Raw genomic sequence first — 22,401 nt, 5'->3', positions numbered from 1 at the left:
GTAGCAATGTAATCTGTGCAACAGATCTTAGATGGTGAGAATAGAAGCTCACAGATTTGGTTGCAAATGTAAATAGAGATTGTTACAATAAATGCCTTGGAGAAAGTCCAAAGTTTTGAAGAGAGGGAAGTGGTTTGTATCTAGCAGCAAGACAGTAATTCTTCTATGGAAATCACTAATCTTTTAAGAAAATGTTGGCTATTAGATAGTATTAAATACCATTTAGCATCTGTTCTGCTGTAATGTTGCCAAATTGCACTGAAGGAAATTTGGGTTTTAGCTTTTTTCCTCTTATGAGGTCTGTCAGCAGAGTAAATTCTGAGTCCCTGGAATCTCTCTGCCAGCCTCTGTGTTCCTTAAAAGCAAGGTGTGTGTCTTGCTCACTTGTGTGTCCATCCAAGCACTTCCTATGGAGTGTTTTAGAAGCAATTTCTATGTCAGAGTGGATTCTTTCCAATTGTCCATTATTACTTAGCCACACAGCAATTAGTAGTTATTTTTGGCTGCTAATAGACATCTTTACTGCAACATTTTGCTTTTAACCTCAATGAGTAAGATCTTATGTCATTTTATTTTCAGTTTACATTCACAGTTTTATTTTCACCTTAAAGCTTATTTGTCCTATAATATTATTACTTCTTTTTCTTCCTGTTAAAACATTAAGAACAGCTGTTTATAAGGAAAAAACTTCAGAAGCCTTTTGACATCTAAATATGGAAGGGGTCATCCAGTGACTAAGTTTTGCTGTAAATTTCAGGGGTACACTGTCAGTATAGATGCTTGTACTGAGGTGAATGTGGCACTTGATATCTGGTTGCTGCCACCTCACAATGACCACACATACAAGAGAGGATGTCCTCACTTGCTTGAATTCAAAATGCTAGGGGACAGACGCCGGTGTTTGCATGATTTTTTGGCTTTCTGAACACTCCTAGGACTCTCATTTCATCAGAGTCCCCAGTGACTTGAATCATCACTGTTTTTTCCCACCTTAGCCTGCCAGGGCTTCATGTTGTGGTTAAGATGTTTCAGTCTGTTGTGAAGGGCTCCTGTAACATGCTGTGATGCACTGCGTGGGGAGAGGTGTACAGGCCTTCAGACGTCACGTGGCCCTGACTCACATTCCAGCCAATAATGTGCAAAGACCAAATATGTATCTCCTTATCAAGGGAAGGAAAGTGGGGGCGTTCTATGCCTAGAGATTGAAAAAACTATGAAATACCAAATTATCTGTTGACTTTTATACATACTCTTCAAGGATATACTTCTGTCGTTTCAGACATCTTCTTTTATTTTGGGTTTTCTCTCAAAATTGAACCCAGAATGGACTCCCTTAAATCTAATAAACACATGGTTGAATCTAGATTGTTGTAGCTTTCAGTTTAACAAAAACTTTCCATCTTTGATTCACTGGCATTAAGTTATGAGATGTGTTTTTGTTTCCAGTGACAGCACTTGATTATTTTCTCTTCTCCCTCTACCCAGCCCCTTTTCCATATCCCCCACGACAGAGGTCAGTAAACCAACTCAGCCAGGTGGCACCTTTCGGCTGGTGCTAGAGAAGTACTTCTCTAAGTTACCAGCTAGAGAAGGCACCTTGTTTTTTTCTGAGCCTGAGCTATCTCCATGGCAACCCACACTTTATCCCCATGTTTTAAAAGAGGGGTAGAAAAGACTTAGCGATGCTTTATATCACCATGTTGTACTCAGAAACTGTATATCTTTCCTATTACTAATAACCAAATTATGTAGCATACCAAATGAATCTCTACTGAAAATTCTCACCCATAGACTTAAGAACATTGAGGTCTCCAAGATGAGAGTTCCGATTTAAAACTGTATGTGTAGCCCTGGCCAGTTTGGCTCAGCGGTTAGAGCGTCGGCCTGCGGTCCAGAGAGACCCGGGTTCGGTTCCCGCTAAGGGCACGTACTTCGGTTGCAGTTTGTCCCCGGCCCTGGTTGGTCGTGCGGGTGGCAGCCACTCGATGTGTCCCTTCACGTCGATGTTTCTCACTCTCTCTCCCTTCCTCTCTCTCCCTCCCACTCTATCTGTACAAAAAATGGAAAAATATCCTCAGGTGAGGAAAAAAAAAAAAAAAACTGTATGTGTAGATTTTAAGAATACTGGGAAAAATAAAAACTTTTTTCTTTTGAAAATTGTTAGGCCACTTAAACCACTTTCAACTGTTATGTCCTAAAGTCTGTTGATTTTACTTCTACCTGCTTCTAAAAAATGCTTTATTTTTTTATTTAAAGTCATTTGGAATTAATTTTATATTTAGAACTCTGTAGTTTTATGGGCAAATATTTTAGGAGCTCTGTACATTTATGGTCCCATGCCATTTAGCAAGTGACAGCACACATAGTAGGACACATTACAATTGCTTTCAGAATAGGACACTCTTGTTGATTTTGTCAAGACTGATCCTATTATCATGTGAATAATAGCAAATGCACACTGTAATCAGGTAAGTCTTAAAGACCCTCAAGCAAAGATGTGGTTATAGATGCAATTAGCAATTGTGCCTTCACAATTTTTGCTTAAACAATTAATGAAGATTTTCTCTTACTTGGAAAAGTAGGGGAAAGAGAAAGAGGCTTCTCACCCATTTCTAACAGGAATTCTTTTTCTCCAACGCCAGGCATGCAAGAAGCATCAATGAAACTCACTGAGTCGCTGCATGAAGTCTATGAGCCTGACTGGTATGGACGGGAAGATGTGAAGATGGTTGGTGAGGTAAGAGTCAGGATGGCCCCACACAAGAGGTCTTGGGGGGCTTCTGTAGGCTCCCACCAAGTTCTGCTCACAGCCCATTCCCTGACTCCTTCTTACTTCTCAGCCTTAATCATTAGGGGACACCATGTACCCAGAAGGCACCATACAGTTCTGCAACCCACATCATCCCAAATTCAGTTATTAGAGAATTGATTGTAAGACCACTTGGGTAGAAAGCTATAGGTTAAAGTTTATTTTTCCTCAAAATAACAATAGCTTTATCTGTCCCATATTACATGTCTTAACAGTCCATTTCAGCAGGAGAATGGGCTCAGGCATGAGGTTGTGTACTGACTTCACCTCTGTGCCTTTTATTTCCCCATCCCTCCTTGAAAGCAGGGACAGGAGCTGGGGAGAGTGTCTGTTTCACTTCACAGCTAATCTGCTCACTGGTCTGCAGAGCCTGTGGACATTTGCAGTCGGCCTACTAATAGGAGTTTAACTTCTGGAATGCCTTGTTCCTAGACATGTATTAACACCTGAAATACAATGTATAGCGGAGGGCCACCTGGAAGGGAGCAAGTAGGTATCACTTTTTTGAGGAAAGTATAGTGGGGCAGGTCTGTGTGATGCCTGAGGTTGAATGAGTTCTTTAACCTTCTTGGGCTTTAGTTTCCTCATGTGCAAATAAGAATAATAATTATGCTTACTAATAACACATTTGAAGTTTTTGTATTCACATCACTGCCATCATGCACAATATGTGTGTTTATTACTGATATTAGAAAGCCACCTGCCAGTTTAAAACAAAGAGCAGTTCTTTGTCCCCTCCCACTTCACAGGAGCTCATTGCTGTTCATCTGGGCACAGAAGACATGGAGATGCAGCCACCAGGCACAGGGTGGGCCTGGTATGTGATGAGCTGACCATCCCTGCAGTCTCTGGAAAGATGGGCTAACAGTGCAGTACCAGGCTATTTCACGAAAATTCTGCCATTCCCACTTTGACCTGTATAATCGGATTGTGATCAAGGGGAGAGCAGAGATTTATGTATGTGTAAAGCATTCAGAATATGAATTTTCCAGCCTCCACACACCATTTTTAATGCAACTATTAAGTAACTGCATCTTCTCACATTTCTTCAATGACAGTACTGTGATTTTTAACATCATGTTAAATGCTTAACTCATTTTGTAAATTTCTGATTAATGAGGAATAATTAAAAATTTGTCATGAAATGAAGAGTTTTTAAGGAAATAATAGACACCTGTATTTATGGTTTTTCAGAACACTACTACATTGTATGTATGGCAGGTACCACTGTTAACATTTATTCCTAAGGAAACAGCTGCTATCCTACCTTGGTCTTTGTGGCTGCCAGGATTTTTGGAATCTTTAGTTGCAGTTCCAAATGTGGGTTCTTCTAATGGTGAAGGAACGGAACACTACATGTTCAGGGGATCCACTCATCTCAGAAGAGGAACCTTTTTGTACAGAGGATTTAAATTTTTTTATATGCATAAATTTCTTGATTTGGGATCTGTAACAAATAGGATTTGTTTTTGAAGAAACAAAAGCAAGTACCCCCCCCCCCAAAGTGATTTTTAACACTATTAAACTTATCTCTTTCCCATAAAGGACTTTGGAGGTGAAGAGCCCTGTACAGTGTGATTGACCCATAAGCATCAGGGGCCCATCTTTGCCATTCTTCATGCCTTGGCCAGGTTCAAGATGACTCTCTAAACACTGGCTGTCAGCTCTCATTTCTACATTCTAGTTAGCAAGAAGCAAGATGCATGAAAGATTAGCCTCCTTTTTGGAGCTCTTTCTGAAAGTACATCCCATTGCCCATAACTTTGCCTCATGGCTACACTTAGCTGCAGTGGAGGCTGGGAAATATACGCAGCACTCTGCTGTCTAAAACTGGAGGTTCTATTATTACAAGAAAGAAAGATAGATGCTGGGGATCAAGCAGCAGACTGTCAAATCACCCCAAATGTTGTAATGGGGAAAATGTAGAGATGATGTTTTTGCACATCTGCTATGTGCCTGGGAGTCTGTGAAGTATTTTACATTATCAACTCAGTTAATTGAAGAAATTGCAACTCAGGGAGGTTCAGTTTTCCAAAGTCACACAGCAGTGTGAGTTAAGAACCCTGTTCCTGGTGAGGCAGCCTGCATCACAGACCCACCATGAGCTACAAATTCAAGGAGATAGACCTGGTTGTAATCTGGAGTCTGTCATTTATTAACTGCCTGACCATGGACAAGGTATGTAACATGTCTGGGCTTCAGTATTCTGTTCTATGAAAAAAAATTGACAACAGTCAACACAATAATAGCCATCCAGTGTGAATGAATCAAAATTATACCTGTTTTTTTTTTTTTTTTTGTCAGATTAGCAAAAATATATATTTTTTGGTGTGCCACAGAATTTTAGTAATTATGAGTGCCATGAGATGAAAAAAGGTTGAAAATCACTGATTTAACGCAATGCCTAAACATACTGATAGTATTGTAATAATAATACCTAATATTCATTGTGTCTTTATCATAATTGATACTCCATAAATGGAAAGTCCTTTCCCATAATGATGTAATTTTCTGCTTTCTTTGTGGAAGTGCCAGCAATGGTTTGTTGTTCATTTGAAGTGGTTTCTAATTTCCTGGAAGGCTTCTGAAGCATTCCATGTGGAATTCTTCACATTCCCAAAGGTCACCTGTGGGGATCTATATTCTTTATAATTCAGAATCAGAAATACATTTGTTAATGAGCTAAACCTTTAAATAGCCTATATTGTAATTTAGAACTGGTAGCCAAACAGCCTGGAACTTTTATTGTATCATTAAACAATCCACATTCTTCCTAGCATCTACTATCTGGGATTGTAGTACTTACCTAATTTTTTTAGTTTTATATTTTTTAGAAGTCGAGTGAACGGTATTCAATTAAACTAATTCAGCAGTTATCTCTTTATTTCTCTTTTTCTTTCAGAAATGTGATGTGCTATGGGAGGACTTCCATCAAAAACTAGTGGATGGGTCCCTGCTGACACTGGATACCTATCTGGGCCAATTTCCTGACATAAAGGTATTTTACTCTGTCTATAAAGGGAAGAAGTGAATGATTCCATGTATTTATTGAAACATGGCAAGAAGAATAAAAATTCAAAGACAGTTGGTAACTTTTCATGTATTTAAGTATGGGATTTTTATTTTGTCCTGTTGTTTGAAATGAAATGTATTTATAGAAATCATGTTTCCCTTTTGTTAACTGCTGCAACTTTTATTTCTCTACAGAAGTCTTTTAATCCTATAGCTATCAAGTCAGAAATCAGAGATTCCCTGCAAATTTTAACCTTTTTTATTTTGAAAACTTTTTATTATATGGCATTTGATAATAATTTCCATTAGCATAAACAACAGTTACAAGGAAAGGAGAAACTTCATTGTAGATGTGAGAGCAAAGTCTGTTCTTTCATTGTGTATTGTCTATTTTGCATATGTTCATAGCAAACCTGCATATTTTTTCTCTTCTTGAAATTTTCAAGTTCAAATTGAACTACAGTTGAACCTTGAACAACATGGGAGTTAAGGGTACTGACCCCGATCCAGTGGAATCCACATATTACTTTTGGTGTTCCAAAAACTTAACTGTAGTTGCTCTTCAGTATCCATGAGGGATTGATTCTAGGCATCCCTGTGGATACCAAAATCTGTGGATGCTCAAGTCCCTCATATAAAATGGCATAGAGCTGTGCATACAGTCAACTCTCTAAATGTGCAAATTCCCAACTGCAGATTGAAAATACTGTTTTCTTGCCCTGGCCGGTTTGGCTCAGCGGTTAGAGCGTCGGCCTGCGGTCCAGAGAGACCCGGGTTCGGTTCCCTCTAAGGGCACGTACTTCGGTTGCAGTTTGTCCCCGGCCCTGGTTGGTCGTGCGGGTGGCAGCCACTGGATGTGTCCCTTCACGTCGATGTTTCTCTCTCTCTCTCTCCCTTCCTCTCTCTCCCTCCCACTCTATCTATACAAAAAATGGAAAAATATCCTCAGGTGAGGATAAAAAAAAAAAAGGAAAATACTGTTTTTTTTTTTAAGTTGACAGATTTTATTGCATGTAAACAAAAAACAAAGAAAGGAACCCCCGGCCCATTAAAATATGAATTAAAAGAAATAAGAATGGGGGATATTTCTTTATTTATTCATTATTTTTTCTCTTTTTTTAATTTTTATTTTTGTTACAGATGTTTCTCCTTTTTTACCCAATTGACACCCTCCTCCCCATCCTCCCCACCCCATCCCCGGCTTTGTCGTCTATGTCCATTGGTTATCCGTACATGCATATAAGTTCTGTGGTTTATCTCTTTCCTCCCGCCACCACTCCCTCTTCTGAGGGTTGACAATCTGTACCCTACTTCCACGTCTCTGGGTCTACCCTATTCCTCAGACTGTTATGTTCATTATATTTCACAAATAAGTTAGATCATGTGGTGTTTATCTTTTTCTGCTTGGCTTGTTTCACTTAGGATAATACTTTCCAAATCCCTCCATGTCATCTCAAAGGATAAGAGATCTTTCTTTCTTACAGCTGCGTAGTACTCCATTGTGTATATGTACCACAGCTTTTTTATCTATTTGTCTACTGATGGACACTTGCGCTGTTTCCAGATCTTAGCTATTGTAAATAGTTCTGCCATGAACATGGGGGTACATATATTCTTTCTGATTGGTGTTTCAATTTCTTAGGGTATATTCCTAGAAGTGGGATCACTGGGTCAAATGGCAGTTCAATTTCTAATTTTTTGAGGTAACACCATATTGTTTTCCATAGTGGCTGCACCAGTCTGCATTCCCACCAGCACTGGACTAGAGTCCCCTTTTCTCCACACCCTAGCCAACACTAGTTGTTTGTTGATTTGTTGATGGCAGTCATTCTGACAGGTGTGAGGTGATACCTCATTGTTGTTTTAATTTGCATCTCTCTGATGATTAGTGATGTTGAGCATTTCTTCATATGTCTCTTGGCCATTTGTATGTCCTGTTTGGAGAGGTGTCTATTCAGCTCCTCTGCCATTTTTTAATTTGTTTTTTTGCCTTCCTTTTGTTGAGTTGTATGAGTACTCTATATATTTTGGAAATTAACCCCTTATCTAATTTATCATTGGCAATGATGCTCTCCCAAATAGTGGGTTGCCTTTTCATTTTGATGGTTGTTTCTTTTGCTGTGCAGAAGCATTTTAGTTTGATATGTTTATCAAGGTTATATCTTCCTGTTGGATAGATCTGTTCAATATTATGTAGTGGCCTTCTTTGTCTCTAGTTATGGCCTTCATTTTGAAATCTACTTTATCAGATATGAGTATTGCTATCCCAGCTCTTTTTTCCTTTCTGTTTGCTTGGAAGATTTTTTTCCATCCCTTCACTTTCAACCTATGTGAGTCTTTTATTGTGAGGTGAGTCTCTTGTAAACAACATATATGTGAGTGATGCTTTCTTATCCAGTCAGCTACTCTGTGTCTTTTTATCAGAGCATTCAAACCATTCACATTTAAGGTGATAATTGATATGTACTTATTTATTGCCATTTTTGTTTAGTGTGGTTCTATTTTTCTTCCTATTTCTTCTACTATTTATAACAGTTCTTTTAGCATATCTTGCAGTGCTGGTTTGGTGTTAATATATTCCCTTTGCCTTTTATTGTCTGGGAAGCTCTTTATTTGACCTTCTATTTTGAATGATAGCCTTGCTGGATAGAGTAGTCTTGGATTCAGGTCCTTGTTTTTCATGACCTTGATTACTTCATGCCACTCCCTCTGGCCTGCAGTGTTTCTGTTGAGAAATCAGCTGACAGCCTTAGGGGTGTCCTTTGTAGGTAACCTGTTGCCTATCTCTTGCTGCTTTTAGGATTCTCTCTTTGTCTTTAATTTTTGGTATTTTAATTGCTATGTGTCTTGGTGTGGGCCTGTTTGGGTTCTTCTTAGTTGGGGCTCTCTGTGCTTCTTGAACATGAATGCCTTCTTCCTTCACCAAAGTAGGGAAGTTTTCTGTCACTATTTTTTCAAATATATTCTCTAACCCTTGCTCATTTTCTTCTTCGGGGACTACTATGATGTGGATATTATTATGTTTCCTGTTGTACCACAGTTCTCTTAAGCTGTCTTCCTGTTTTTTAATTGTTTTTTCCTTTTTGTTTTCTGATTTGTTGATTTTTTCTACCCTGTCTTCTAATTCACTGATCCGGTCCTCAGCTTTCTCTACTCTGCTGGTTAGACCTTCTAATATGTTCTTTATTTCTGATATGTCATTCTTCATTTCTTGGTGGTTTTTAATTTCCAGTTGGTTGATTTTCAACATTTCTATGTCTTTACTCATGGTGCTTATGTCCTTACTCATGCCGTTGAGCTTCTTCAGGATCATGGCTCTGAATTCTAGGTCTGTTAACATGCTTAACTGCTCCACATTTATCTCATCTTCGTTAAAGGTCTCTTTTTCTTTCATTTGGCTTTTGTTTCTTTATTTCACCATTTTGGCTATCACAGTGGGCTTTGGAGCCTGCCTAATTTTCTCTGTTGGTGTTGGTGTTCTGCTGTTTGTGGCTCCCTCTATTGGGTTTGGATGAGCGAGGGAGGACCCATGTTAAATACCATTGTCAAGTCTTACTTTCCTGGCTAGAGTTGCTAGCCCAGGAGTGGTTCAGTTATTTTCCAGCTTTTTGCCTGGTGGCTATCAGTAGTGGTTACTTAAAGAGCCTTGGGATCTCAGTTGAATGAAAAACTCCCTCAGGTGTTCAGTGTAACAGGATTTCCTGAGGGTGGGGAAAATGCTGGTTGTTAATTGGCCTCAATTTGCATTTCAATGCCCCACCTGAGTGGGGTTGAATCTCTGAGGGAGGGGCTGCCGCTTCTTCCCAGAGCACTGGGAAGGAGTAAGATGGTCACTGTCCTGTGTGGCTGCAACTTAGCAAAAGCTCTGAGTGCACTCCCAATCCCGAGTGTCCCCACACAGTTCTAGTCCAGTCCACCCTCCCTCTGATGGAGCCTAAGGTGAGTGGCTATGGCTATTTTAGTGTCTGTCCCAGCTCTGGACTGTGGAGCTGCTTGGGAGTTAACCCAAGGGTGCTGCTTACAGCTAAGGCTGCTGCTGTCTATAGGCTCCCAGCTCCCTTCTTGTGAGTCTACAACCCTACCAGGATTGAGTCAGTTTCCCTGGTTATATGATCCTCGCAAGCTGCTTTTCTGTTGCTTTTTTCCCATTATTTGTCTTTATTTTAGTTGTAATTCCAGTTTGGTCCTGGGAGACAGTCTGTGTAGCTTCCATTCACTCTGCTGCCATTTTGGAATCCACCCGAGAATACTGTTTTCTATCTGTATTTGGTTGAATCTGAAAATGTGAAACCAGAGGATAGGGATAGCCCACTGTATATTTAAAAAAATTGACATGTAAGTGGGCCTGTGCAGCTTCAATCCATGTTGTTGGAGGGACAACTGTATTAAGATATAAGCATTTCAAATACATTTGCATCTGGATCTAAAAATACCTTGTCTAAAACATTTGTCTTACATGACACTTGGATCCATTGAAAGAGGAATACACAGATGAAGGTTTGAATATTGTAGATTTGTAATTGACTCTGGAGGTAAAGATGGTTTTTAAATCATCTGGGTTGTATATAGCAAATGGAAGCATTAATAAGCTGTCTCACTACCCCCAACTGTTTTCCCTGACCAAACAAGAGTGTTAGGTAAGACAGCTACATATTTTCCTTTCTGTAAGGTGAGAAGGTCATGAACCAGTATCTGTGGACATCTGCATTATCTTATTAGGTGACTTCTGATGCAAAGTTTCATTCTTACCTGGCCTTCATTGCTTACCTGGCCTTCATTGTAGCCATTGTTAAACACCAGGGAACTGTCTGTAGTGATGGGCACTGGCCATGGGCCCACACTGAATTTCTAACACTAGTTAGCCAGCATCTCAAAAGTGTGTTTTCAGATACCAGAGGCCTAACTGAATCAGACTGGATACATTAGCCTTGTTGGGAAAATGTCACAGAGAATAATTTCAAATGATAGATTTTCAATGAAGTTATCATAATAGACAGCAGTAGGCTTTACTGAGCTATTGCATGAATGTATCCAATTAAAAGGTATATGTCAGTATTTTTAATTTTCTTAGAAATTAAAGTATTAAATTTAAAATTTTTAAAAATTCTGTAAGACTGTGTGCACTAACCTACAGAAAACATGGTTTTGGTTATCTTCAAATTATTTAATAAATATTCAAATTTTATCTTCGAATTTATAGCATTTGTGAAGCAAATATTCTCAGAATCATTAATAGACTTCAGAATATCATTTACTGCCTGGAAATTTAATCTTCATAAAAATAACTTTGTAATTAATTAGTAAAAGATAAAGGAAAATTTTGTTCTCCTACTTGAAAATTTCAAATCAACTTGTACTTATCTAAATTGTTCATATATATATTGATTCATAGTATAACTTCACTAAACCAATGAAAGTAGTGATTGACTAGACAAACACATTTGAAAAATTGTTGAGTTTCAGAAACAAAAACTTCGTGTCATTAAAAAATTGTGAAGAATCTTAGTTGTTATGGTACTGCTCAGCAATAGTTACTTGGAAATTGGCTATATTCTCTAGAAGCATATAATTTCAGAAGACAAATACACACAGATGTACCTGCATTGAAATATAGATAAATTAAAATAAAATCATGATGGATTTTATCAGCTAGTCTTTTCAGTTCGTTCCATGTCAGAAAGATGAAGAACTTAGTAGCACTTTTACTTAAGCAGTTCTTTTCTTGAGGTTATGCACAAAGGTGATCCTACTGTTACTGAACCACCTTTACACTAGATATTTGGTAATAATACCTGTTTTGATGCATTGAAGATAAATGAAATATATGTCATGGTCTTACTTGCATTATGGAATGAGGCTGAAACAATCTCTCTCTTTTGCTGTAATCACATATAGAATATCATAGCATACACACAGATTTTCAACCCAGAGAAAAAATTGTGAAACCATTTCATATGACAGACAGTTGAGGAAGTAGCAATGTTTAACGTGTAAAGGAAACAAGGATTTGGAATTGGAGAATAGGGGGGATAGCTATTTGTAATATTTGAAAGACCTTTCTTCTATGAAAAGCAAGTTAGAAGTAGATATAGACTCAATTTCTTCAAAAAGTTAGTGCTGAGTGATTGTAATGAATGGATTATTGATGGAAAGGAGGATAATGATGGAAGATACTGGGTGCAGAATTTTCAAAGCATGGAACATAGTTGACTTCCTTCACTCCCATTAAAATCAACAGACCATGTGTCATTAAAACCTCAGGCAAATTTCCAAACATTTACAGCAGCTCATCAGTGAGGGCTATGGAGTACCATTCATGAGGGGATATGTTTGACTTTTCCAGTCTGATTGGCAGGGCACCCAGTTTTATGTTTCTTATGATGCAGCATTACCATGCGAAATCTATGTTGTAATAAGAACCAGCTTGTCACTAACCTAGGCAGGCTTACAGCTATGAGCAGTTATTGTAAACTATAGTTTAGATTCTATCTTAGTGACCAAGCATGAGCAACTAAGTATATATTTATAGCATTATGCCAAATGAATCCCAAACTGGGGTTATTATAGGAATTTTAAAAATACAATCAATTATTTCTTTACTGCAAAAGGTCAGTGCACAGTGGGAAATCTAAAGAAGTTTAGATTGGTTTGGATGATGAAATAAGAATTGTATCATTTTCTATATAAAAGCTAAAGTGTATTAACTCTACTCTTACTTAGGAGATTTGGTTCTTGTTTCAAGTTTCTCAAATATCAGATAGGTAAGGAAATAAGATTGATTTGTTCTCCAGTGCAAAATTGTCTGAATCAAAATGAGTAATGGCCTTCAACACAGTCACTTCTGCATGGTAAGTTGTACTATGTAATTAACTTGTCACACAAAAAAGTGAGTCACATTATTTACTTCACTTCTTGTTTTTGAACAAAATCTAAGATGACCCAGTGCACTATTTCATCTTATTCCCAGGCTTGGAAGTAATTGAATTTTGGCTGTTTTCAAAAATGTAATTCATCTTCAGAGAATCAAGATTTACTTCTTGGAAGATATTAAAGGAGAGCCAGCCTCACCCCGCACTCCTGCAAGTCCACAAAGCAGAGCTATATACTAGTTTGCCTAAAGTTATACAAGTCCACTGCTTCAAGGGACAGTTTTTCTTTGGATGTAACAGATATTTGCTAAAAATGACTAGCTCTGTCAGCCCATAGGCCACTATATCCACCATACTTTATTGAATGGCGTCTTTTTACACTGCCTGGGCTAATTCATCACATATCTTTAAGTGAATGTGGCGTGTCAACCATACTTTACACTGGTTGGAAGTGGTAGGTACAGAGGGTAAAATGAAAGAGATTGGAAGCAGTCAAATGAGTGTACCTACCCCATCCCACTTCTCACCAGTCCTGAAGGGGGTGTAGAGGAATGTCATCGAGTGACAGATGGCAGTTGAATGATAATCTGTCAGAGAAGCACGGGAGCTGGTAGAAGAAGTTCTAACCAAGTGTCAGGAGTAGGTCTGGGACTGAGTGAGGTAAGTGAGGACATTAGGATTCAAAATATATTAGGAAGCACCTATTACTTGGTTGCCGATCCTACACTTACATGACCCTGAGAGTGAAAGCCTTCTTAAAAATTTGTGCCCTAGGTGATTCACTTGCCTCACCCTACTCTAGGTACTGGTAGGGTGGGGGTGCTGATATCTAATTTATCTTTTACTACAGATTTTCTAAGCAATTCTGGACAAATTAGAGGTTAATTATTATGCAACTTCCAATTCCCTACATATAAAATGCAACACCCTTAATGTAAGTTGCTATGAAGATCCATAGGATGTGACTATGTTTTGTAAGCCATACACATTTATATTATCATTATTTTTTCATTCTACCATATCATATTTTTAAAAAAAATTAAGGGTCTTCTTCTGCAGTAGTTCTCAGTGTTAGATTAGCTGGGCATAACTGGACCACTGGGGTACTTTTTCAAAAGGACAGATGCCTGGTCCTTGCTTCTCACTAGTTAAATAAGAATCTCTTAGTCTGAGGCTTAGGAATCAGTATATTTTATACTATTTGCTTATTAGTTATACCTCTTTAATTAAATTGAATTTTTAATGTTGCCTACAATTTATAATGTACATCTTTAACTTACCATGTCTAACTTCAAAAAAATATTTTACCACTTTATGGATAATCTTACAAACCTCACAGCAGTATATTTCCAAGTTCTTTCCATTCTTCCTTCTGCTATTGTCACACATTTTCCCTTTACATATGTTATAAACACCATAATACGTTGTTTTTATTGTTTATTCTGTATTATCAATTATCTTTTCAAGCAATTAAAAAGCTCCAAATCTTGCATATTTACCTTGATTTTTTTACAATTTCTGGTACTCATTTCTTTGTATTGCTCTGCTTAGTATTACAATTCTTGTGCTGTCAGTGAATTTGCTCTACTTCTTTTGTCTGAAAAAAAATTTTTTATTATACCTGTACTTTTGGAAGATATTTTCACTGGGAATAGAATTCTGAGTTGGTAGGTTTTTATGTTTTATTTTTCAATACTTTAAAGATGCCACTTGAATGTATTCTGGCTTGCATAACTGTAGTTTTTGAAGATGACTCTTCTGTAATTCTTCCTTGCACTTTAAGTTTTTCTTTGTTCTTGAGTTTCAACAGTTTGGCTATAATGTATCTGGATGTGTATTATTTGGTGTTTATCCTTCTGGGGATTCTTTGAGTGTCTTGGATCTGTACTTTGATATTTTCATTATTTTATTAATTTTTCAGTCATTATCTTTTAAAAACAAGTATTCTGACTCACCTCATTTTTTTTTTTTTTTTTTTTAGACTTCAATTACACTATGTTAGACCATTTGGTATTATATTACCTAATTCTTTTTTCTTTTGTTTTTCAAATTTTTTTCCCTTTTGGATTTTAATGAGAATAATTATCTTGACCTACTTCAAGTGCACTATTTCTTTCTTTATCTGTTTTAAGTCTAGTGATTGACCCATCAAATAAATTTTTTCTCTCTGATGTATTTTTTTTTTATTTTTAGAATTTCCACTTGACTATTAAATTTTTTATTCCTAGGAAACAGGATTTTTATTCCTAAGAATCTGTTTTATAGAATTGCTTTATAAATGTAGAGCTACTTTATAAATATGCTTTGTAGAACTGCTGTTAGCATGAGTGTAATTAAAAGTATAAAGCCAACCTGGCTGGTGTGGCTCAGTGATTGAGCATTGACCCATGTACAAGAAGCCACTGGTTCAATTCCCAGTTAGGGAACATGCCCAGGTTGTGGGCCAAATCCCAGTGGGGGGGCATGCAGGAGGCGGCCAACTGATGTTCTCTCTCATCAATGTTTTTATATTTCTTTCCCTCTCTAAAATCAAAATTAATAAATAAAATAAAAAGTATAAAGTCAATCCTAATATTGTCTTCCACTATTTTGAAAAGAAGACATTTAAAGATTTAAAATAGAGGCTAATCGAGTACATAGGTTTACCTGCTCCCCTCAACCAGTACTAGAATTTTTCTGGTCTTTGACTGTAAACTCTAGTTTTTACTCCTCATGATTGGTCCAATTTTTATCAGAAGGGAAGATATTGACCTAATGGTATAGAAAGGATTGAAGTGATCCCTGATTTCCAGGGATCATTTGTCTACTGAAATTTCAGTTCCCCTTGATCTCTAATCAAGATCCTCAGCTACTGTGGACAAGAGAAGCATTTTAGCAGTTAAAAAAAATCTATGACCATGTCTCTTTCTTAATACATGTATTTTCCATTGGCAGAATCGCATTGCAAAGCGCAGCAGGAAGCTGGTTGACTACGACAGTGCCCGCCACCATCTAGAAGCTTTACAGAGCTCCAAGAGGAAGGATGAGAGTCGAATCTCTAAGGTAGGGATTGATCCTACTGTTGAATCCACTCCATATTCTTTGACCTATAACAACTTTGCTTGTAAAAATGAAATACTTTCTTTTTAAAGGACATTGGGATTAGGACAGAATTTAAACTGCAACATGGTGCTTGTGGGCTGCTTCCCATAATTTTAAATTAAAGATATGGGTTTTGGTGTTACTGTAGAGTTCACATGGGTGACACAGACTCATACATTTTTATCAGAATAAACTTTGCCCCCCAATAATACTGTAGGATCAGAGAAAGTAATAAGTGTTTTTGTACTTCTTTCTGTGGTTGTGGTCCATACTTGATGCTAAAATGCAGATTCAGACAGGGAACCAAGTTTGAAAATTTCAGATATAACTTGTGATTGTCTGAGAGTACAGACATGTGCTATATTTGCATTACACTTATTTTCTTTTAGAAAACCCATTGCAGTAACTTTTATAGTATATCAGTCATTTACAGATGCCACTTAATTGGTGGTACCTGATAACTACTCTCTTTTATTCCAGTCTTACTTCCTCCTATCTACCCACACACAGCTTCCTGGTCTTTCTACATCACATATTTAGATATGTTTCTCACTGCTTAAGTCTTTTAATAGCTCCCATTGCTTGTAGAAAGAATGTAAATTGCTTAGCACAACATGTGTGACCTACTCTGTTTGGTTGTGACTCACCCATTTATCCTTATCAACTTCCATGTCTTCTTTCCTCTCTTCCCCTTCTTCCATGCATATATCTTAAGCTAGAGCCTCCATGACCTACATATCAGTTGCTGAGCAGCCACAATAATAGCTGTTCTTGACTTCCGGTCAAGATGGCAGCATAGATAAAAGCAGTACTCGCCCTCTCCCACAACCACATCAAAATTACGACTAAATTACAGAACAACCGTCATTCAGAACTGCCTGACATTGAGCTGAATGGAAGTCCTACAACTATGAAATTAAAGAAGAAGTCACATTGAGACTGGTAGGAAGGGTGGAGTTGAAAATGGCTGGTCCCACACCCACATGTGGCATATAAGAATCAGGAGGACACCTAGGCTGTGAAGGACCTCCCTGAAGGTCAGGGGTTCCTGTCCCACACCAGCTGCCCAGCTCAGGGTTCCAGTGCCAGAAAGAGAAGTCCCCATAACGTCTGACTGTAAAAAACCAGCGGGAACTGAGGCAGAGGGAGGCTGAGGCTACTGGAGCCCCAGGCAGCTCCTCTTAAAGGGCCCACACGTAGACTTACTCGGATTCGCTCCTTCTGGGCCCCAGAACTAGGGAGGCAGCTTGAAAGGCACCAGAGACATATGGGGCATAACTGAGTTGTTTGTCATTGGGGTGAGAGTTGGAGGGGTAGCTTTGTTGGATCCTGCTTTAGATTTTCCTAAAATCTCTCAAACAAGCAGCATCTGGTCTCAGCGAGCCTCGTACCTCTCGTTAAGTGGTCTTAGGCCTGACACTAGAAGAAACCAGCCTTGGTTCCCAACTTGGCTTTACCTGGGCACCTCCAAGTGCAGCACAAGAAGTAGTCATCTGCAGATCACTTTGTAGCTAATGCTGGGTGGCCCTGGATAGAACACAGGCAGTGGTTGACCTTGCCCCAGAGCCAGCACACCCAGTGGACAGCTTCAGACCACATTGAAGCACCACTGCCCAACCATTTTCACAAATGACACACTCAATGAGTGGACTCAGTGGGTCCCAGAGCCCTGCTGAAGTAAGTCTTGCTCTGTGTGGTGGGCCTCTACACAACTGATCTTCCGAGGGAGTCAGAGGTTGGTGGTCAGTGGGTACAGCCAGGCCTTGCAGTTGATCAGCCTGAGTAAATCCCTCCCAGTGACATGCCAATAGCAATCAAGACCCAGTTTACAACATAATGGTTTTTAGTCCACACCACAGGTGCACCTCAAGTGCCCAGCTAGGGTGATCAGGGAGGCTGTGCCACTGGACCCTACAGGACACCTACCTATAATAGACCACTCTACGAAGCCTAGGAGACATAGCAACTCTACCTAATATGTAGAAATAAACACAGGGAAGCAGCCAAAATGATGAGACAAAGAAACATGTCCTAAATGAAAGAACAGAACAAAACTCCAGAAAAAAAACTAAACAAAATGGAGATAAGCAATTAATCAGATGCAGAGTTCAAAATACTGGTTATAAGGATGCTCAAGGAACTTAATGAGAATTTCCTGGAACTTAGTGAGAACTTCAAGGAACTTAAGGAGAACTCCAAGGAACTTAAGGAGAACTCCAAGGAACTTAGTGAGAACATCAACAACATGAAAAATGGTCAGTCAGAAATGAAGGATGTACTAACTGAAATAAAGAATAATTTACAGGGAATCAATAGTAAAGTAGGTAAAGCCAAGAAGAAAATCATCAATTTGGAATATAAGGAAGCAAAAAACACCCAATCAGAACAGGTAAAAGAAAAAAGAATCCAAAAAAAAATGAGGATAGTGTAAGGAGCCTCTGAGACAACTTCAAGCGTGCCAACATCCACATCATGGGGGTGCCAGAAGGAGAAGAGAGAGAGCAAGAAATTGAAAACCTATTTGAAACAATAATGACAGAAAACTTGCCTAACTTGGTGAAGAAAACAGACATACAACTCCAGGAAGCACAGAGAGTCCCAAACAAGGTGAACCTAAAGAGGTCCACACCAAGACACATCATCATCAAGATGCCAAATGTTAAAGACAATGAGAATCTTAAAAGCAGCAAGAGAAAAGATGTTCATTACCTGAAAAGGAGCTCTCATAATACTGTCAGCTGATTTCTCAAAAGAAACTTTGCAGGCCAGAAAGGAGTGGCAAGAGATATTCAAAGTGATGAGAAGCAGCGACCTACAACCAAGATTACTGTATCCTGCAAAGCTATCATTTAGAATTGGTGACTATACAGAGCAGCAGTTCTCAACCTGTGGGTTGCGACCCCTTTGGGAGTAGAACAACCCTTTCACAGGTCGCCTAAGACCATCAGAAAACACATATTTCTGTTGGCAATTCATAACAGTAGCAAAATTACAGTTATGAAGTAGCAGCGAAAATAATTTTCTGGTTGGGGGTCACCACAACATGAGGAACTGCATTAAAGGGTCGCAGCATTAGGAAGGTTAAGAACCACCAATATAAAGAGTTTCCTAGACAAGAAAAACTTAAAGGAGTTCATCATCACCAAACCAGTGTTATATGAAATGTTGAAGGGTCTTCTTGAAGGAGAAGAAGAACAAAAATATGAAAAATAAATTGGCAATTTAGAACAAAAATATGAAAAACAACATGGCAATTTAGAACAAAAATATGAAAAATAAAATGGCAATTTAGAACAAAAATATGAAAAATAAAATGGCAATTAATACATATCAACAATTGAATCTACAAACAAAAGGAGCAAGCAGAAGAGAAACAGACTCGTAGATAAGGAGAACTTTTTGTTGCTTGCCAGATGGGAGGCGGCTGGGGGGATGGATGAAAGGGGTGAAAGAATAAAGAAGTACAAAGTGGTTTTTAGCCTGATGAACCTCAAAGGGAAGAGGGGAGGGAGGGCAGGAAGAGATAAACCAAAGAACTATGCATATATGCATAACCAATGAACACAGACAGTAATGTGAGGAAGGCAGGAGGGGGCCGAGATTGGGGAGGAGGGTGTCAATGGGGGACAATAGGGAGGACATCTGTAATACGTTTAACAATGAAAGTAGGTTTAAAAAAATAATAGCTGTTCTTCATGTGAGGCCTCACGGATATCAGACACGTGTTCAGCACTTCTTCTACATTACCTTCTCTTTTTTTTTTTATCCTCACCCGAGGATATTTTTCCATTTTTTTGTACAGATAGAGTGGGAGGGAGAGAGAGAGAAACATCGACGTGAAGGGATACATCGAGTGGCTGCCACCCGCACGACCAACCAGGGCCGGGGACAAACTGCAACCGAAGTATGTGCCCTTAGTGGGAACCGAACCCGGGTCTCTCCGGACCGCAGGCCGACGCTCTAACCGCTGAGCCAAACTAGCCAGGGCTACATTACCTTCTCTTATACTCACAACACCCTTTGGGGGCATTACTAGCTCCATTTTATGAATGAGGTATCTGAGGTAAAAAGTAATATAAGTTCACAAGTTTAGTACACTGAAATTCCAGCTCAAGGGACTCTACCTTTATGTACTGCAGTGCTGAATCTTCCCCCTTCTTTAGCAAACATTTGCTAATTCTTCAAGATTCAGTTAAAAAACATTGACTTCTCTAAGGAACCTTTCTGTTTTCTGTACCATATTCCCTAACAGCATACTTCGTAACAATTTACAAGCCCTATCTTGCACTGTAATTAGACTTTCCACAAGACTGGGGATTTCTTAGGGAAGCATCCATATCTAGTATCCAGATCAGAGCTGTGTGTGACAGGCAACAAACACATTTTTAAAAAATGTTTTCATTGATTTTTTTCGCAAGAGAGGAAAGGAGAGGATGAGAGAGATAGAAACATTGATGAGAGAGAGAAGCATAAACATCTGTAGGCTGCTTCCTGCACACTCTACCAGGGATGCAGACTGTAACCTGGGCATGTGCTCTGACTGGCAATTGAACCAGTGACCTCTTGGTACACAGGTCAACCCTCAACCACTGAGCCACACCAGCCAAGCCATTAACACATTTCTGTGGAAGGAATGAATCTGGCAGAGACTGTAAGAGCAACCATTGTAATCAATTCAATTTTTCTGTTTTAGTAAGACTTAATATTTCACATTTATTGAAATAAGGAGACTAATTTTTCTCCTACCCAAAATATTTCCAGGATGTTCTGAAGCTATTCCTTTTTTATATTAAATGATTTAGATGTGTATAGAAATGGCTTGTGTTTATGTGATTTTTTAGTGTAAACACGTGTTATGTGTTACTTCCAGGCAGAAGAGGAATTTCAAAAAGCACAGAAAGTATTTGAAGAGTTTAATGTTGACTTACAAGAAGAGTTACCATCATTATGGTCAAGGTAAAGATTTTTTTACAAGTTGTACTTGTCCCTTTTAGAAGTTTAAGAACAGTGAGTATCTCTTATCTTTGTTGCCTGTCATAGTTCAGCACTCCCAGTGGAAATGTTCTATAGTCTATGCTTTCCAATACAGGAGATACTCTTCACTTGTGGCTGGCTGTTGAGTACTTGGAATATAGCTAAATTTAAAATTAAATCTATTTTGTTTTGATTGATTTAGATTTAAATAACCTCATGTAGCTAGAAGTAGCTATATTGGATGGTTCAGTTTTAGACCTCAATAGAGTTAATCTCAATTAGAGACATTAGGAGAATTTCCCTTAACCTTGACGTTTATAAGGATACTCTTTCAGTTCTTGGCAGAACTTCTTTTATTCCAAAAGCTTATCTGATCTCTGGCTTCAATGCCAAGCCACTACTTTCAGCCTGACCTATTAACCCAAACTTCTTCCCTATTTTAGACACTAAACATTCTTATTTACAGGTACTCTGCATTTCTCATGGCATTAAGCAAATTTCTCAAGCCATAAGTACATTTTACATTTGTCATGGTATTAAATGCTTCTTATTTACAGGTATTCTATATTTCTTATGGAATTAAGTACAGTTTTCCTACTCAGTAGTAGAACCAAGAAGTTGGGTGAACTGGGCTGTATGTCTGTCAGTTTTCATCAGTACACCCCATATTGTCATCCTAAATAAACAGAATTGTGCTTGCCATGCAACATTGTTTTAAGTCAATTCTTTTAACCCAACTTTGAATCAGATTGTTGCCCCTAAAATCTTTCTGTATAGAAATTCTTGAGCTTCTGTCTATCCTCCAAAATTATAAGAATATTGAGGATCAAGACTGGAGTTTGTCCATTTCTGTGTTCATTCCTAGTGCTATTGATTTTTTGTCAACAGTAGGCTCTCAGAGTTTATTTTTGAACTACTGACATATAGAGAGGAAATGTTGGCTAGTTTACTATAAAACTAGCCTGTAGGACATGTCCAATGTAATGTCCAGACATAACCCGAAGTTCAGCAAGTGTGAAATTAACTCATTGGCCATATGAATTTACTAATTTCAATATTTGCGTATCGTTTTTGTACCATCATTCTTGGGCTTCCAGCCTCAAAACTTTGCCGTCATTATCTGTGGGAACAAAGAACTATCAAAGGAAATAATGTATCCTTTTTCTGTATAATTTTCTGGATTTATCTTCCTCTCTGTATTCTTGTTGCCACCACCCTAACCCTCATCACCTCAGTAGATTATGATGGTAGTCTTGCCCTCAAGTATACATCCTGTATACCTCTTCATTCAGAAGCTCCACTGTGACATCTCTGGTTGCTTAGGAATTTGCTGTTTATGTCCAAGTAAGACTTCACATCTTCCCCAATGAAGATTAAAAAAATTTTTTTTTCTTTATTGATATTAGAGAAAGAGAGAGAGAGGAAGAGAGAGAGAGAAACATAGGTAAGAAAGAACATCGACTGGCTGCCTCTTGCATGCCCCCCACTGGGAATCAGGCCTACAACCTGGGCATGTGTCCTGATCAGGAATCAAACTGGTGACCTCTTGATAAATTGATCAACTTTCAACCGCTGAGCCACACAAACCGGGCCCAATGAGGATTTTGAACAGCCTGAATATATAAACGTTTAGGGATATAGATGAGGCAAATGTCT

At 38.4% G+C, this 22,401-nt stretch overlaps 1 protein-coding gene across 5 annotated transcripts in view; it reads left to right on the top strand.

Annotated features, from left to right (window-relative positions):
• The window catches only part of AMPH (amphiphysin), a 344,846-nt gene that overhangs the window by 221,651 nt on the left and 100,794 nt on the right, over positions 1 to 22,401 (top strand). For all 5 annotated transcript variants that reach the window (XM_036247404.1, XM_036247401.1, XM_036247402.1 and 2 more), the window contains exons 4-7: positions 2,643 to 2,737; positions 5,712 to 5,807; positions 15,625 to 15,732; positions 20,642 to 20,727. In XM_036247404.1, the coding sequence (XP_036103297.1) occupies positions 2,643 to 2,737; positions 5,712 to 5,807; positions 15,625 to 15,732; positions 20,642 to 20,727 (385 nt within the window). The remainder of the gene's footprint in view (positions 1 to 2,642; positions 2,738 to 5,711; positions 5,808 to 15,624; positions 15,733 to 20,641; positions 20,728 to 22,401) is intronic.

This window comes from Molossus molossus, unplaced genomic scaffold, assembly GCF_014108415.1.
Source record: "Molossus molossus isolate mMolMol1 unplaced genomic scaffold, mMolMol1.p scaffold_m16_p_7, whole genome shotgun sequence".
Lineage (NCBI taxonomy): Eukaryota > Metazoa > Chordata > Mammalia > Chiroptera > Molossidae > Molossus > Molossus molossus.
This window is presented reverse-complemented; position numbering and strand designations above follow the sequence as displayed.